This window comes from Acanthopagrus latus, chromosome 8 (genome assembly GCF_904848185.1).
Source record: "Acanthopagrus latus isolate v.2019 chromosome 8, fAcaLat1.1, whole genome shotgun sequence".
Taxonomy (NCBI): Eukaryota; Metazoa; Chordata; class Actinopteri; order Spariformes; family Sparidae; genus Acanthopagrus; species Acanthopagrus latus.
This window is the reverse complement of record NC_051046.1, coordinates 29155105-29172589: the sequence shown is the minus strand read 5'-3', so window position 1 is coordinate 29172589 and position 17485 is coordinate 29155105. Positions and strand designations below refer to the sequence as shown.

Here is a 17485-nt window from a genome sequence, read left to right as displayed (position 1 = left end):
TGAAATTTTACTTGTAGTAATAACTACATATCTATTCTAATAAAATAAAATAAAATAAAATAAATGTAATATATATTCATAAAAATTCTAAAATATTTTTCTGTTGGATGCACTATTATTTGGTGAAACATGAGTTCAGCAATGCAATGATAAAATCGCTGCACTGAATCAAAGGTGAAGGAGGACACACATTTCCTGACATTTGTGGACCCCACCACCTCTGCTCTGCCTGAGAAGGTTTAGAAAGAACATCTTTGCTTGAGCCACCTGGCTGCTGCCACCTCCACCTGCCCATCCCCCACCGCATTCCACTGATGCAGCTTCAAACTGATGGTCAATTGAACCCAATTAAGAGTGGGTGGAGCTTCTCACAGAAGCAGCACTTGACCTGGCAGAATCAGCAGCACAGGCAGACTGAGGCAACGGATGGAAGTAGGAGAAGTTAAAGAAAAGTAAGTACATGAAACTGTTTCAGTAATTATAAATTAAACTAATCATTGTTGCTAACGTGTTTGCAGCCAAGAGCTCACTCATTTTTATATTAATATGATTTGCTAATGCTAACATGACCTAGCTTTTTACAGTCATGGACTTATCTTTTTGCCACTTTGGTTACATTTACTTGGTTGAACTCAGATACTTTACTAAGGTTACTGTAATATTGAGGATGTACGAGGAAAGAGGTAAGTATAATGAGCATTTTAAACGTGCTACAGCCATCAGTAGCTAGCGCTAGCGTCCAGTGTCTGGTGCATAAGGTGCTCGAATAATTACCTCGTTTAACTACACACATAACGTTAAATGCTTTTCACACCTAAATAAGCAGCAGCTGAGTTGTGGTTAGAACACGCATATACATATACAGTATATATATATATATTTTTTTAAATCTTAAAGAAAATAATTATCTTCCTGTTCGTTTAAGTGCGTCACCTTAGAAATCCTGCCATTGTAAATGCATGTGTGTATGCTGCAGATCACTAACAGATTGCACGTTTTTATAATGATGATTTTTCTACTTATTTACAATTAAAAGAAAAAGTTTCTGCGTCCTACCTGGCAGTTATCTGGTGGTGGGTGTTTGTGTCAAGCAGAAGCGCAGCAACACAGAAGCGGAGGAGATTTTCCTCTCTGAGCTAAAAGTGTCTGCATGCAACAAACAGTAAAATATTCAGCGGTGGAAACTGACTTATTCAGACTTCTACAGGCTGCTTCTTGTTAGTTTAAGTTTCAGCTGGACTTTGGTTGCAGTTTTTGTAAATCCTGCAATGATCTCTCTCTCATCCTGCCTATAAAAGTGATGCATTTCTAGGTATACATATGTTACTGTTAATAACTGTTGTGTTTAACCTCTTGCAGACAGAGAGAATGATTCACCAGGCTGCGGGCACGCTTACAGCGCCTGAGGGAGCATCACGATAAATGCCTATCCAGGCACATGGAGCGAGAAAAACAACAAAAACAGGTAATGATGATGGGGCTCTGATTTTCAAATACAATTCAACATTGAAAAATCTGATTTTATACAAAGACTCTGATCTGTCTTTTCAAAGTGTCCTCTTACACATTATGTTATAGCTTTTAATAAAGAAAAGATGCTAGTAGTAGTTTACTGCTATGGCCCTTCAGGTCTTTGTGAACCTCATATTCTGGAGAAATGGTAATGAATGTGTCTGCCTGTGTTGTTCAGCCCTCAGGAAGACCAAACCATCAGTGGGAGAGCTCATCACTACCAGACCTTCTGTTTGAGCAATTTCCAGATTCCAGTTTGGTAAGTGGCAAAAAGCACTTTCAGGTTGTTCCATTTGACAGCCCCCTAATAGTTTACTTCACCTTGTTATGGTTACTAGCCAGTTATGATGCAAGTATTCTCTCAGGTAATTAGAAATTACTTCAGTGAATGTTTGAGATGTGGGTGTTCGAGATAGGGCTGGGCGATATGGCTGTAAAATCTGTCACGATAAGTGTTTCATATCAGTCAATATCGATGATTATTGTTTTTTTTATCCATTTGAAATAAGACATATTTTAAAAATAATAAATGGTGACTACAAGGGAGATTTTTGAAAAGAGAAAAAAAAATCATTTTCAAGATATCAGAATCGAAGACATGAAACAAAATAGTAACATAGAAACAAAGCGAATTTTAACAATCTAAAACGAGGCCCACTTAAAAAAATCTATATTATTGCAAGTGTACACTGTATAGAGAAAATTCAAACCACTTAACATCGCCATCAGACCGCCCTTTCTTTTGACACTACATTTCCTCAACCGTAGAACCTCCGTATCCCTACGTATTAGCGCATCTGGGCAGTGGAGGTTCTACGGTCTGTGTCTGAAATTGTTAAGTTTTGTTTTGATCCAAAGTAAACAGTTGCATGCATAAACCTCTTGTCCAGCAACTGGGCCTCGCACTGTATTTCGCCTCTTGCAGATCACTTTTTTCTAACAGAGTTCAGTGAAATTACAGAACGTTCCATCAAACGTATTTTCTATTGATATTGATCACGTGTCTATCGCAATAGATATCATTATTGTGTTATCGCCCAACCCTAGTTTGAGACAAAATAATTCATTAGTTGTTGTGTTCAAGCTGCAGGCTGTCACCAAACCTAAAACTACATGTGGTAAACACTGTGTACCAGTGTACAGTCCCTCACACTTTACTTTGCTATTGGCACCAATAGGAAAGTCTACTGCATTTGGAATGATAAGCATGTACTGTATCTATCCTTCATATTTTCTTGCCTGCAGCTCCTTAGCTTTTTCATAATGTGCAGGTTCGTGAAAGAGTGAGTTAAGTTGTCATTGTTCCAACACCAGCTGTGTTGTTAGCATGTACCTTAACTCCACACCTCAAGTGTTCATAGGCACAGGCTGATCTTAAAGGGATAGCTCTGGGTTTTTTTTTTAGTTTTATTTATTTATTTATTTTAGGTGTGGTTGTATGAGGTACACATCCCCAGTATAGAGAAGCAGGCAGTTGTACCTGTATGCTGAGCAATGCACTGCTGTGACTGGGGACAACAAAACATGTTTTAGCCACCTAGGTAAAGGTCCACCAAAAAAAAAAAAAAAAATTGTCAGTGTAAGTGTATGCTATATTAAGAATATTTTCACCACTTAACTTTTGCCATCTAACAGCCCTTTCCAACTATTGGCACTACATTTCTCAACCGCTGATCTTATGTATCAAAAACCGCAGCTGATCTTCAGCATATACAGTGCCTGACATAGGTGTGTAAACTGATATAATTTTTTAGATGGCCTTTTATTTAGGTGGCTACAATACGTTTAGCTGTTTTCCCTGTCCACAGCAGTACATTGCTCTGTGTCTATTTGCTGTCTGCTTCTTCACACTGGAGACATGCGGACTGCCATCTACTGCAAGTATGGATAAGTACCTCATACAACCCCACTTCAAAACCCCGAACTATCCCTTTGAAACATAAGCAAGTAGGGATTCATTTGGCATTGTAGGAAATGGGTAATCTTTCCACAGATCCTATGGATATAATACAGTAACTACTTCTGTCAGTGCTTTACACTGTTTGTTTTTTTCCCCATAGGAAATAATCCAAGATTCTGATAGTGACACAGAGATATTCACTCCTGAAAGTTCACACTCCAGTCCTGCTGAAGACCCATATGTTCCACCCCTGAGAAGAACAGACGGCTTATTGGTAAGTTTGCATGATAACTACTTTAACATTTACAAGAGAAAATAAGTATAAAGTTACTTGATTTTTACACAACATGTTTGCAGTACTTTAATCATTGTTTGCTTTAATTTTATAAATATGTAGCTAGTGTGATGATACACCACCAGTCTTTATACTGGAGCAAATAAATATACAAATAACTGTTACAAAGCAGCTAATAAGTGTATTTATTTTATAGATATATTCATAAAGCATTATTTTAACAGGACCCTCAACATGGAAGAGGAAACAGGAAAGCATTGAGTCTGACAGTGGAGACCTTCAAAACATGTAATTAACACTAAGTGCACTTCTTGCTATTGGTTAGTTATCTGCTTTTGCAAAAAGGGTAGAATTAAAAGAATAATGTGCTACCAATGTAATATTTACCTTGTCATGTTATGGCTGTATTGGTCTTTAATTCTTTATTACTAGGGTAGAGTGAGAGGTGTTATCTCTCACTGAGACTCTGCGTTTGATCAAACTAATTAAGCAGATTGGTCACCAAATAATGTTTTATATCACTATGCACCCCTGATTGTCTTTTTCTTTTTTCTGTCTTAGAAAACGCAAAGAGGAGGAGTTGGTCATTTGCAGAGGTACACACCGTTGAAAAGACACTAATGGCCTTCATAAACTCTGGTAAAGTACCTGGAAAGTGTTTTGCCTGTCTTAAGGCACCACCAGCACTCGAACAAAGAAGCTGGACAGCAAGTTCTATGTTAAAAATCATGTCACTGCCATTCACAGTGAAAGTTCATGAACAATTTACTGAATGTGTGTTGACACATGATGCCCTTTGCACTAGTTCTTACAGGGTCTGAAAATTGTTTGATTTCATTTGATAAATGTGTAGTTAGCTTGACTTTTCTGTTGAAAAGATGCTGGTGGCCTTCATATAATCTGGTTAAGTACCAGGGGTAGTTAGACCGAGCCGTGACTTGAGTCAAGTTGGTATGCTGTGGGTGTTTGTACATTAGCCCACACTGAACCACACGGTTCAGTAAAATAAGTTGTTTACTTGTTGGAGGTGTGCTGGCTGTCTACAGCTCTTATCAGACATTACTGTGGCCATTTATGTTTGTAAAATTCTTATTATGGGAAAGTCTGACTGTCTGTATTAAGGCTTCACCAGAAGCACTTAAAACAAAGAAGCTGGTTAGACGTAAAGTTCAAACTTGTATCACTGCCATTCAGCATGAAAGTGGAAGATACATGATGATACATGTCCAAAAAAATGCAAAGGCCATTCTAAATAAAAGTTTTGTGAAAATAAGAGCCTTGTCTCTCCCTGTTGTACAGTAGGTCGAGGTTTTTTCCCCACCTGATGCATTTCAAAAGCAAACATTGTATCTGATCATCAGATTCAGTAGAAAGTCATAATGGCTTGTGAAATCATCTTTTGGCCACTGAAAGAATCCTAAATGTGGATGGTAGTGTGTTGAGTAAATGAATTGTGTGCTGTTAAAGGTAACAGTGCACTAGGGTGATAACATCTTTAATGTTGAACCAATATGACCGGGTCGAGCAACAAGCCTGATTTCTAAAGAAGACAGGTAAATTATCGATCATGTTTATCAACTGTTTAATCATGTGTTTGCCCAACAATCATATTTTAGAATAAGAATCTGGTCGACATTTGAAGAAACATCTGGCATCTGATAGTCTATATCACTAGATCCAATGTTTATTTAATGTAATATCAAGGTTTAAATCCAACATTTTTTAGATTAAATGCCTGTCATCAATTGTGCCACACCTAACAGTGGAGTTGATTGTTTGCCAATATATACAACATGAACGGTCCCCAGTGGGGGGCAAAAGTCAGGTTTAAAATTTTTGAGAGAGTTTTTGATGTTTCAAGTGATTTTCATGTTTACAAAAATTATAATGATTTTAGCAGTTAAAATCATGTCTCTAGACCCTTCAGAAAGGGTGGATCCCACCAGGCTACTCCCAGTCAGGGTGTCTCACAGTGTAGTAAAAACGTGTGTGTGTGTGTGTTTCAGCAGTTTCAGTGGAGCCCAGAGGAGAACAGAGAACTGAGGAGGAGGGGAGAGGAGAGGAGAAGAGAGAACAAGAGAGTGGAGAGCAGTGGAGAGCGAAAGAAGCAGAGTTTAGAGGAGAAGAAGGGATGTAGAGGAGAGGAAGACAGGAGTGTAGAGTGAATGAGGAGGAGTTTAGAAGAGAAGAAGGGAGGATGACAGGAGTGGAGAGTGAAGGAGAGGAGAACAGAAGGAGAGAGGAAAAAGATTTAGTGAGTTAAGAGACAGTGGTAAGAGTACACTGTATTATACAACTATACACTGTGCTCCAATACTCACAGTTACACTCTTGTAAATCCACTGATGTTCTCTGTGGTGGCTATGATTTGTATTGATTTTTGTGCTTATTGTTGAATCATTAAAAGTAGTTAAATATGCTTGTGTTTGTTTTATGAAAAACATTTAGTAACATGCATTCGACAATATGTAGTGTATTAGCACGGGAACAGTAAATCTATATCTATTATAGTATTATTTGTTGGTGTCAGAATTCACTAGCACCTCCTATAAACAATCAGACCCCCTCATTGCCCCCCCAATAATAATTTTCTGGTGCCACCGCTGAAGATACTAAAATGTATCTTATCCATGAAAATATTTTTTACTGTAGTACAACAGGATCAACAAGATAAAAAATGAACTTTTAACTGCTATTACGATACCAAGCTTTTGAGTGTCCTTTGATTAATATGATTGGAACCTGGATTTGACATCCACGGTAAAAACAATGTTTTAAAAATAACACGGGGTGTTATGCCATTTTCATTCAGTACCTGTAGATGAACAGTTTTGGAAATGGGACAAATCATCATCCAGATACATATGGGAAGGGAAAATACCTAGGGTAAGAACAAAACTCTGTAGCTGCCATCATAACCTGGCTCTCTGGCCATGACAAATGTGGGAGACACACTATGAATGGTTTAAGAACAGTAATTTATTAACAAAAGGCAATGAACTGAACACAACATAGTTTGAGTTGCCCCTCTATGGCTACTTTTTGGACTAACATTCACAGCATCCTGGACACGGTCTTTTGAACTAAATAAAATTATAGATAAAAATAATTATAGTATTATTATTATTATTATCATTATTATTAAATAATAATTGCAATGTTTAGTTGTGTCAGTTGTAAAGGGCTACAATTATTAGTTATTAAATTATTTATATCCATATTTATTCTTTTTCTTTTACCACTGCATGAGACCATCATTATTGCATTATGGAATGGCAATAAATTAGGTTTCTAGTACTTGGTCAACACACTACAGTCTTTGCAACAACTTCTATCAGCACTGTTAAAAACAAACAAGTTTTCACTGCCATCTTTAGGTACATAGTAAAGTACATCAGACTGCTGTAATCAATTAACATACATATTTTCATAACTTAGCAGGTAGTCCAACTTCCTCCCTGACTTTTCTCCAAGCACTCTCCTTTATTGTTCGGTCTCTGTATGCGTGTACAGCAGTATGGTGGTACAAAGCCCCAGCTCGGAATGACACAACAAGCGAGAAAAGCCAGCTGGGCTATTGTTGTGCTAACAGGGGCTAATGCTCCGTGCGTTCGGGGCCCCAGAGCTCGTTAGCCAGTACTACTACCACACTCCATACGCATACAGAGACTGGAGCTCGGGAGCTCCGGGACAGAAACAGATAGACAGAGACTTGGACAAAACAGGAGAGCGCTTGGAGAAAAGTACCTAACCCTAACAGTAACGTTAATTAACGTTAACCCAACATTTCTTGATATGCAACATAGTTATCTAGTTAGCAAACATTGAGTTGGGTAACATTAACCCATAAATTAAGTTTACAGTTTAGTTTCCTAACGTAACAACAATTCTCTGCAATAAAACTTATTTTACTCCTCATTACATCTGAATGAGGCTTTGACATTTAACACTCACCGACATGATGGACTTTCATAGTCTTTCTTCTCAACTGGAACGGCTCCAGAAATTGTATTGTGGGCAGAGTTGGACCTTCAAGGGCTGAATCATGAACTGAATGACGCATCGTTTGGCTGTTTATCAATTCAGGGAGTTGGAGAGCACTTAACGATTTGGTGAACAAATCTTTTCAACGAATCATTTTAATGAACGGATTCTAGAGATTCAGTACAGTAAAAAGAACTGCCATTCCAATCACTAAGACACTGCCGCATACCAAGTGCACTCCCTTATGGCTACAGCATTACTTGGTGGCAGTGCCCCTCTTCCACGGGACCATGCACACTGCTCAGGCTTGGTTTCAGGAATGTGACAGAAAGTCTTTCATTGTGGGTTTCAAAATTAACCCTGAATTGAACTCAGTTACCCTTAGAATTATGCAGGCTTCACACCTAGGTGCAAGACAGCGAGAGACACAGTTTTTATCTACTTCTGATGAGGGTGACAAGGGGATCTGTCCAGTCTGACCAGGTTATCAAAACTCCAGCACTATATTTGTTCTCTTTCTTCTCCCATTGGCCTGCCTTGCCCCCCAGCTCTTCCTCCTAAACCCTTGCCCTCTGAAATCCTTTTCTCTTGGATTAGGCTGGGCTCAACAGCTGCTGAGAGCTACCAGCTGCAGTTCCGGCAGGCCCAAGGAACTTCTCGCTACAGTAGCGACATAATACAATTATTGGAAACATTTAAATGTATATGTTCATATTTTAAACAATGGCAGTATAAAATGAAGAAATAGAACAGGACAGAGACAGAAACCAACTCTATGTCATAAGATCCCCGACACAGCCTACCTGCTCCTCTTGTCAGCCATAACCAGCTCTTCACAGGCTACAGCCTCCATCAGACATTCAGATGGCAATAGAGCTAATCTGATTCCCCTCAGCAGCTCTGGTAAATGGTGACGCCGACCCTCCAAGTCATTCCGAACCCACCGCATCACAGAGTTAAACACAACCTGCCACAAGGTAAAAGAATGACCAAGCATGAAATATTAAAAAACAAACTTTTAACTGGTCGAGTTACTTTTGTTAGCCGTCCACCATTTGTTGTAATATAATGGCTCTCAAACTGGGTGTGGGCCCCCCTGAAAAATAAGGTTGATGTTGTTGTTTATGTTTTCAAAAGGAAAACATCAACAACTATTTTGCTTTCACACTGACGCTGATTTAATTTCTTTAAATATGAACTGGACAGACATTCTTTGGCTCCTGAACATGGGCCATGCCAGAAAATGTTTGAGTACCACTGCTGTAACAGATAGATCTAAATTCATTTGGACACACAAAAAAAGGAACTGACAATTCTATGGAAAAAAGGAGGAACTAAATTAAGAGGAAAGAGAGGATCCCTCACCTGTTCATCTTCTATCTCCAATTCATCGCTAAGTATCAGCTCCAACAGTTTATCTTTGGACAGAATATAGAAGTCCTCTGAATCTCTAACCTAAAAGGACACATAAACACTTCCATTACATGCATCTCAATTAAAACTGTAGAAGGTAATTTCAACTACACTGAGTAGTCATTACCGTCTCATAGTGCAACAGACACATCCTCCACGACAGTTCATATAGTCTTTTACACTGATGAGCATCTGACAACAGCATCATCCCAAGGCAGTTGGATGCGTGCAGGTTTTTTTCTAAAAACTCTGCAGCTGCATCGCGGATGTCATGAAACTGCAACATGTCACCCGCCTCTAACAATGACTCAGCATTCTCCTCATTTATGATGACTCGAGAGGAATAGGCGAAGTCCAGCAGAAGCTCCAAGACCTGGAGGACAAGATAAATATTTACCCATTGGCATAGTGATATTACTGACACAATCACTTCTGACTTCTGCAGGTCTAGTAAGGCAGCACAGTGGTTCAGTGGTTAGCTCTGTCGCTTCACAGCAAGAAGATCAGTCACTTTAAAAGTGGGTGAATACATTTGCATTCACTTATTTTGTATCACATAGTTTTTGTTTTGTTTTGGGTTTTTTTTATCAACTGACATTACTTTTTGTCAAAAAGCACCATTATACTGACTTATAAAAGCAATTAAAGCGGTAAATACCCAAGGGGGTGAATACTTTTTATACACACTAAATAAAATTGACTTGACTTGAATACCTTATATGATATGAGGAGTTATCTGACCACATCACATAGCTAATGGGGATAAGGTTTGCTTGTCACTGATTTGTCAATAATGGTCTGGTGGATGCTTCTACTAGTTATTTAATTTTTGAACTTGGGATGGACATTAATTTATTTTTAAAATGATCAATTCATTCCATCCATTCAAAAGAGAGTGACACAAAGAGAAAGTCAGTATGTGATAACAAGCTGAGCAATGAGCCCACAAAGTAAATAAATAGGATCCAACTTTATTTGCTGATTGTAGGTAGTATCATGGCAGTTAAATTGTGTAGCACAAAACATAAACCATCACACACACAGCAGGTCAACTGTGGAGACAGGTGCTCTGGAGTAAGTCTATGAATATCATATACATTGTTACCAGTTTTTTGTTTGTTTTTTTACTTCAGATATCAATATCTTCCTTAAACATCTAGCTGGGAAGCTGCCCTGTTGGCTTGGTGGAGAGCAGTGGTGTATAGTCATGACGTACAGTAAAAGTAAAGTACTTTGGTACTTTGTAGTACTTAAATAGATGTTGGGAGTATTTATACTTAAGTTTTTATATTTGTTTCAACTTTTACTTTTACTTAAGTGCATTATAACTGTTAATTAGAACTGCAATGATATTGTATTAACATCACAATTCTGATCACAGATTAATTGTTTTGAGTCATATTGTAAGAATTCTCAAATTCCAGCTTCTTAAATGAACATTTTCTGGTTTCTTTCCTCATCTATGGCAGTAACCTGAAAATCTTTAAGTTGTGGACAAAACAAAACATTTGAAGATATCATCTTGTGCTTTAGGAAACTGATCCACAGTTTCAACCATTTTCTGGCACACTATTGAACCAACAACTAATAGATTACTGGAAAACATAATCGACTGATTAATCAGCAATACAAATAACTGTTACTTGCAGCCCTACTGTTAATAAAGTTTAAATTGAAGAATTACATTTCTGGCTGTTTATTTATTTCTTTGTACTTTTACTTTTGTTATGCAAGTACATTTCAATACCTGACAAATACTTTTGATACTCAAGTACATTTGATGTAAGCTACTTTAAGACTTTTACTCAAGTAATTTTGTCATGGGCAACTTTTACTTTTACCAGAGTCATTTTCAAGTAAGGGATCTTTACTTTTACCCAAGTATAGCATGTCAGTACTTTATACACCACTGGTGGAGAAGCACTAATCATAAAATGCTACTGTTTAATGCTGGCCAGGGGACCACTTTTACATGCCATTCTCTCCCCTCATTTCCAATCATTATGTAAAACCACAGGATTGTGACTCTTTGCCTGAAGTGGATAAATGATTGTCAACATAGTGGAAAGCGGGGTTGTACAAACATTAATATGCCAGAATGTCAGGACCACTTGAATCTCCCAAAAATGTCAACAATATGCTGGGGAAAGTGAACTTCAGCTTGGTTTTACAAAAAACACATGGAAACAACTCCTTGAGAATGCCTTCATTCAGGTTTCTGATGCAGTTTAACATTATAGCACACAGAATCTTGAATTTCAACTGAAAATACACAGTGTAATTGTCATAACAACAGCAGTACCTCAGGGTGTATACTGTCTCTGAAATTGACATCTCTGTCAAGACTCTCTCGTAGCCCTCCACTGAACATTGCCTCGAAATAACAGCTACACGCTGCCAAGACAGCCCTGCCAAAAAACAAACACAGTATTTGTCAGTGACAAATTGTCAAGTTTACAAGTCCAGAGGCCATAACGATATACGAGTGAAAAGCACAAATGTTACCTGTGGCATGGGAAGGAGTGGTCCCCAGCCCATAGCGTGACATCAGTGAACATGCACTGTTTCCTCATTGTGTTGAGGTGGGTCAGGACACTGTCAGGATGCGAAGGCTTATGGAACAGTGAGATGTTCATAGAGCCTGTGCTGGTGCGGGATTTACGATTCTCGTGAACAGTCACAGACATGGCAGCTTCGTTTGGCACTTCCAGGGAGTCACTTGGAACAATCTTACCAACTGTTCAATGAAATATGGACAGATTAGTCGACCTATTATTATTATTATTAATTAATAAATACATATATAATTTTCATATTATATAGACCTCTCTCTCTCTCTCTCTCTCTCTCTCTCTATCTCTATATCTCTCTCTCTATATCTCTCTCTCTATATCTCGATGTATATATGCATTGAAACATACCACTTTAACGGCTGCCAATTACACAGTAGGGAGCACATTCTGCGCTTGGCCGAGATGCAATAAGTCTCCTTATCATTGAGTGGCACTAGTCTCGTGCCAGTAAACGAAAACATTAAAACAGGTGATGATGGAACGGCGTGCATAAAAAAACAAAGCGCACATTTAAGAGTTCAGCAGTACACACAGAATTCCGCTCCTCCCACACACCGCACTGTTTCACTAGCACACTGCCAATCGGAATGGTCATACAGCTAGCACACAACCAGAGTATCCAATGGCTCAGACCGCAAACAGCCAGTGTTCTCAGACTTCGCAAGTTGAATCGGAGCTGACACAGATATGTTCCTGAACTCATCCAAGTCTCCCCAAATGCTTTGGATGGCCAACAGTTGGCCCGATGTGTTCCAGGCTTTATTTTCATGTGATGACACACAAATTAAAAACAAACTAGTAAATATTATATTCCAAGTCTGTTCTGCTAGATGCCACCACACATTACAGACTGTACTATGAAAGGGTAAAGTTCTACTTGCTCTTTTTAATGTAGCTTCCATTGTGTTTATAAGTCATGGGTGTGTTGATTTTGATGTGATATGTTGTGTTTTTAATGCATTTCTTACCATACCATACCAGATCCAGCAACTGCACCCGAGCCACCGATAAGTGTCAACGCGGTTTGATAGTATTAACAGCTGCCAACGAGTCTGGTGAAATTGGCTAACCAGTTAGCTGCACTTCGGTCCACTATGCAATGGCGTTTGAAGCAAGTTTAATGTTAATAATATTACAATGGAGCTTGGCTGTCACAGTAAAAAGTCTGGAAATGTGCAGACTGGAGACAGAGACGATGTGAACAGTGTCCAAGAGTTTGGAGACTGTGTTGGAGACAAACACAGCTTTCGCTACATGGTAGTAATTGTAACAACACATACGAACAAACTAACATTATTCACACACACTAATCATTCTAAAACATCCTGCTGCAGCCACAGAGTCTGTATTTCTTCAGGAGCCTCTCCATCTGGGTCCGATTCTGGGTCAAACTTGTATGGCTGAACGAAAAAATCTCTGCGAGCCATAGCGATACATTTAAATATACATCCACCGTAAACATTAGTGCATGCTACCAGTAGCGCAAGGGGCTTCCCCTCCCTGAGAGTGATGTAGCAGGAAGGGCTCTCCAAGTAGGCAATGACAGAAGGAGCTCATTAGCATTAAAAGGTGCAGGCGGAAACGGCCTGCTGTCAGGAGAGCTCAGGAGAGTGACTTTTAGACAGCTGAAATTCAGGACCAGGGATGGGTGTGGGGCAATGCTTATCAAATACAGAGTCGCTGGACCTCTGACAGTTCTGTGAAATTGATGAAAAAAAGTCTAATATGGGACTTTTAAACAATGTTCAATTCAGTGTACTACCTCTAAAATGTCAGAGAGATGTTTGAAACAAGCAATTACATACATCATTTTATTCATTCAGTGTTTATCATAAAGCCATTTGGTTGGTTTGGTTGAATGTTTGTCACCTATTAATTCTGATAATAAATAATTGTATTTTATAAACCCTAATACACCTTCTGGTTTGTTTTGGGTTCTGTCCTAAGGAGAATATTCTTAAAACTGTCAGTTCAACATTACTATTATTGTTAACATATATCGTGATAATAACCGACATCAATCAATATATTAAAGAAAAAACATATTGTGATAACACTTTTGGCCGTGTCACCCAGCCTTAAGTAAACAAAGCTTTTTTTTGTCAATCATGTGAGGATGTAAACAAAGAGAAGTGGCACGGTCAACAAAAAAGTTTTACGAACACTCGCAATTAATTATATATAGGCCTACATTGGTAAAGCTGAAAAAGGCCTAGGGCTGAAATGTATCAGTTCCTGTCTGCTGCTGTGCATTATTTAATAGCACTAGTGCAGTGCCTGTAGGAAATAGGCATTCTTATAGAAAAGCTTTTTCATGCATGGCCAAATGAGGCTGTGTTTGAAGGTGTAAGGGATATTTAGGTTTGTTGTGAAATCTGATTTTGCCATTATATTTCACCATAAAAACTATTTGCTTGGTGTCATTATTTTCAGCATAACCTCACACATGACTTTACAGTCATTTTTTTTATTTTGACATACTGTATTAACACAATGGACCTAAAATCACAAAAAAAAACATAAAATCCAACATAACACTACATAACACACTAACTATACACTCCAAACATGCTAAATGTCACAAATCTCTCAACTCTCAATATCGCTGTCTCTATACCAACCGTTGTTGCCTGTCATTCATCCGCCTACGTCCCTCCCACAACTTCCCGTTCCTCAACAACCAAACTTGCTGCTTGGATACTTTAGCGATAAAAGCCCATTTTTACCATTTCTTCCTGCACCAGACACAAAGCAAACACGATGGCAATGTTCACGAAAAAGCATAGCGGACATTATTCACCCTAAGTCCAGTTTTGGACCTGCCGGTGCGTCCGTTGACTCGGGACTTGGGCCGTGTGGGCTACCGGCTAGCAGCTAGCTATACACAAAGATCCAGATTCCGATTCCACTTTGTTGTCCTTGCGTCTACGGATCTCCTCAGACCCGAGCAGACTCGGTCTGGACTTGTTTAGTCTCATTAATCCACAACACTCAATTTAGATGCCCGGAACAGAACGGGACCGAACCGCCGGCAAAATCCAGGTCCAGCTGCACCACTGCATGTATAAATCAGCTTGTTTCTTAAGGTATGTAGTGGATGTATGTAAGTGAGCTCTGCAGTGATTGGCTCTGGTGCGCAGGTGGCTACGGTGTGCAGTGATTAGCTCTGGTGCACACGTGACTGTGGTGGCTCCGGTGGACAGTGCTTGCAGAATTTGTAAAGCATTTATGAAATAATTTATTAACAGTACCCTTGTAGTCCAAATAAATCCAACGTGGCACACCCTTGAATCAAACAGCAGCCATGTTGAAACTCTCAAATCAGTCTGATCCTGATCCGCAGACATATTTGAGGAACAGAGATTCTAGAGAGATTCTGAAGTTAATTGCATGTGCTAATGACTTTGTTATTTTAGGATATTCATTCATTAAATGAATGAATACCCCTTTAGATAAAAATTCACCATGATCAATTAACCATGTTTAAAATAAAAAGTTTTATCATGCTCTGCAATCAAATCTTTTATTTTCCCTTCCCTAATATGCATCTTTAAATGCATGGATATGCAAGTGCCTAGTGCCAGCATACATGTATAAGCTCTGTATGTATGCGCGAGTTAACTATATTAAAAACTGGCCTTATAAGCTCCTCATACTCTCTGATAAATTTCAGTGCGTAGGTTTGTATGACTCGTATAATATCAACGTACGTAAATCAGTCATTCAATTGTTAACCACTGCTGTTGCATAATCACATTTTAGTGTTACAAAGTTTTGAATTATTTCAAAAAGAGGCCACGTAAAAGGGGGTACCAAGCGACGATGGGTGAAATATCTTGCTAAACTTGCTTACACGAGGGGGCCTCAAGTATTATGTTAATTAAACAAGTGAATTCAAACTGTAAACAGTCTCCTGCTCCGAAATGTCCTAGCACTGGTTAGCCTTTAAGCTAACGGAATAACTTGCTCACTGCAACCGGCAGAAAATTTTAATTTGCGGTCACTGCATTCGACCAACGTCTGTAGCATGTGGTTGTGGTTAACGCTCTCTATGTTGTCAGTTAAAAAACGTCCAGCGGTGCACTTTCATGGATAGAGCTGTCCTTATTAACGGAGACAAACAAGTTCGGATGTACCGAACTACGTTACATGCAACAAACGAGGTTAAGCTAACGCTAACTCTGCCACGAACCATGTAGGATTATCAGAAATCAGCCTGTAAAAATTAAACACTCGCAAGTATCGCCAATACAAACCACAGGTCTCAGTTTAATAGTGCATTGATGAGTACACACAATGTAACTTTGTGTGATTCCCGGAGGTGGTCCATGAAAAGGCGTTTTTTTCCTGACAATTGATATGTAAAGACATATAATATATTGCGGTTTCACTTAAATCTGCATCTGTTTTTGTAGGACAAACAAACCAAACAGGCAGTTTTACTTACATTTAAAATATGCGTAGATGTAAAGTTAATTCCACGATGTTAAAAGCCTCGGCTTTGTGGAGAGAATCATGATATTCCTGAGGTAAGACCTCGAGGATCTGACCATCCCTGCCAATCTATTATATTTTGGAAGCAAACCCTTTAAACTGCACTAGCGCAACCAATCAATGTTTTGGTTCATCGTGATTGACATCATTCTAGCCAATCGCTCTTTGCCGACCACATGCCGGGGCTAGAGTGCCTTAAGAGACAGAGTGGAGACAACGGAAGATCAAAACGCTGTCCGATCACGTGGTCCATAGCCTCCATAAATTCCAGGAAGTGCTTAGCGGGCAATAGAAAACACTAGGAAAACCACAATAATCGGTTAAAAAAAAAAGGTCAATAAATGCTTTGCTTTTCAAAATTTATATAATGTGTTAATTGATTTGAACTCCATAAAGTTTACTAAACCTTTACAGTCTTCAACAGCAATAAAATCGTAATATATTCTGTTTATTTATTTTTTTTTTACTTTCAGACTTGAGTGAGGCAGACTAACAGTCTCACAGACACGTCTGGACTCACAGCAGCATTATGATAATAACTGTGCTCTGATCGGAAATGCATGGCAAATAAATTACATTTTGATTTGAATTCATTGCAAATAAATGGAATTCTATCACTATTTGTTAACTATTCTTACTTATCCCAAACTTACTCTAATCATTGATGCATAATAAATCACACACAGCCATGTTTTTTCCAATGCACTTAATACCACAATGAATTATTTAAAAACAGTATCAAAAGAAGTCAAACAGATCAACATGTCAAGCTGTTTGTGTCCTTTCCACTGTGTTGTTCTTGAATTTAGTCTTGACCATGGTTGTGCTGTGCTGCATGGGGATGCTCTGATCGCTCGGAGAAAGGTGTGCACATGTGTGGCTTCCCCAAAGACAGTGACAGGAGAAAAGCATGAGTGGCTAAAGTCAGAAGGAGCAATTTAACCACCTTCAAAGATTTTAATAACAAAAAATATGTGAGGTAATCATATTCAAACAATGCATTTAAACATTCAAATACCACACCACTGGGAAGTTTAAGATTTTTTGAACGCATAACAGGAAAAACAACGCAAAAACCATGGGAAGTTAAGTTGCAAATTTTCACCCCTTCCAAGAAGCCTCTGATGTCATTCACCACACTGAGGAATTATTTAGGCCAAAGACTGGTTCCTCCCTCATGGAGCTTCCAGCGGGTGTGTTGGAGAAGGAAGCTCTGGAACTCTCCAGCAGGCTTCCATTATGCTGTGGAGTAAAAGGAAATATAATAAGGAGATTTATTAGGTTGAGGTTGTGGACTGAAGTGAAAAAAATACA

At 38.7% G+C, this 17485-nt stretch overlaps 1 protein-coding gene and 1 long non-coding RNA gene across 2 annotated transcripts in view; one reads left to right on the top strand and one right to left on the bottom strand.

Annotated features, from left to right (window-relative positions):
• LOC119024380 (kelch-like protein 25) overlaps positions 1 to 16348 on the bottom strand; it is a 52453-nt gene extending 36105 nt beyond the window's left edge. The window contains exons 1-6 of the mRNA XM_037107146.1: positions 16125 to 16348; positions 11610 to 11841; positions 11407 to 11512; positions 9232 to 9477; positions 9057 to 9146; positions 8495 to 8658 (exon numbers count right to left, since the gene is read on the bottom strand). Coding sequence (XP_036963041.1) covers positions 8495 to 8658; positions 9057 to 9146; positions 9232 to 9477; positions 11407 to 11512; positions 11610 to 11791 — 788 coding nt within the window. The 5' untranslated portion in view covers positions 11792 to 11841; positions 16125 to 16348. The remainder of the gene's footprint in view (positions 1 to 8494; positions 8659 to 9056; positions 9147 to 9231; positions 9478 to 11406; positions 11513 to 11609; positions 11842 to 16124) is intronic.
• LOC119024381 lies at positions 98 to 6126 on the top strand. Its single transcript, XR_005076454.1, has 6 exons — positions 98 to 452; positions 1360 to 1465; positions 1691 to 1771; positions 3573 to 3686; positions 3932 to 3995; positions 4269 to 6126. It is a non-coding gene; the product is annotated as an uncharacterized LOC119024381 (long non-coding RNA).
• Positions 16349 to 17485: the final 1137 nt, after the last annotated feature.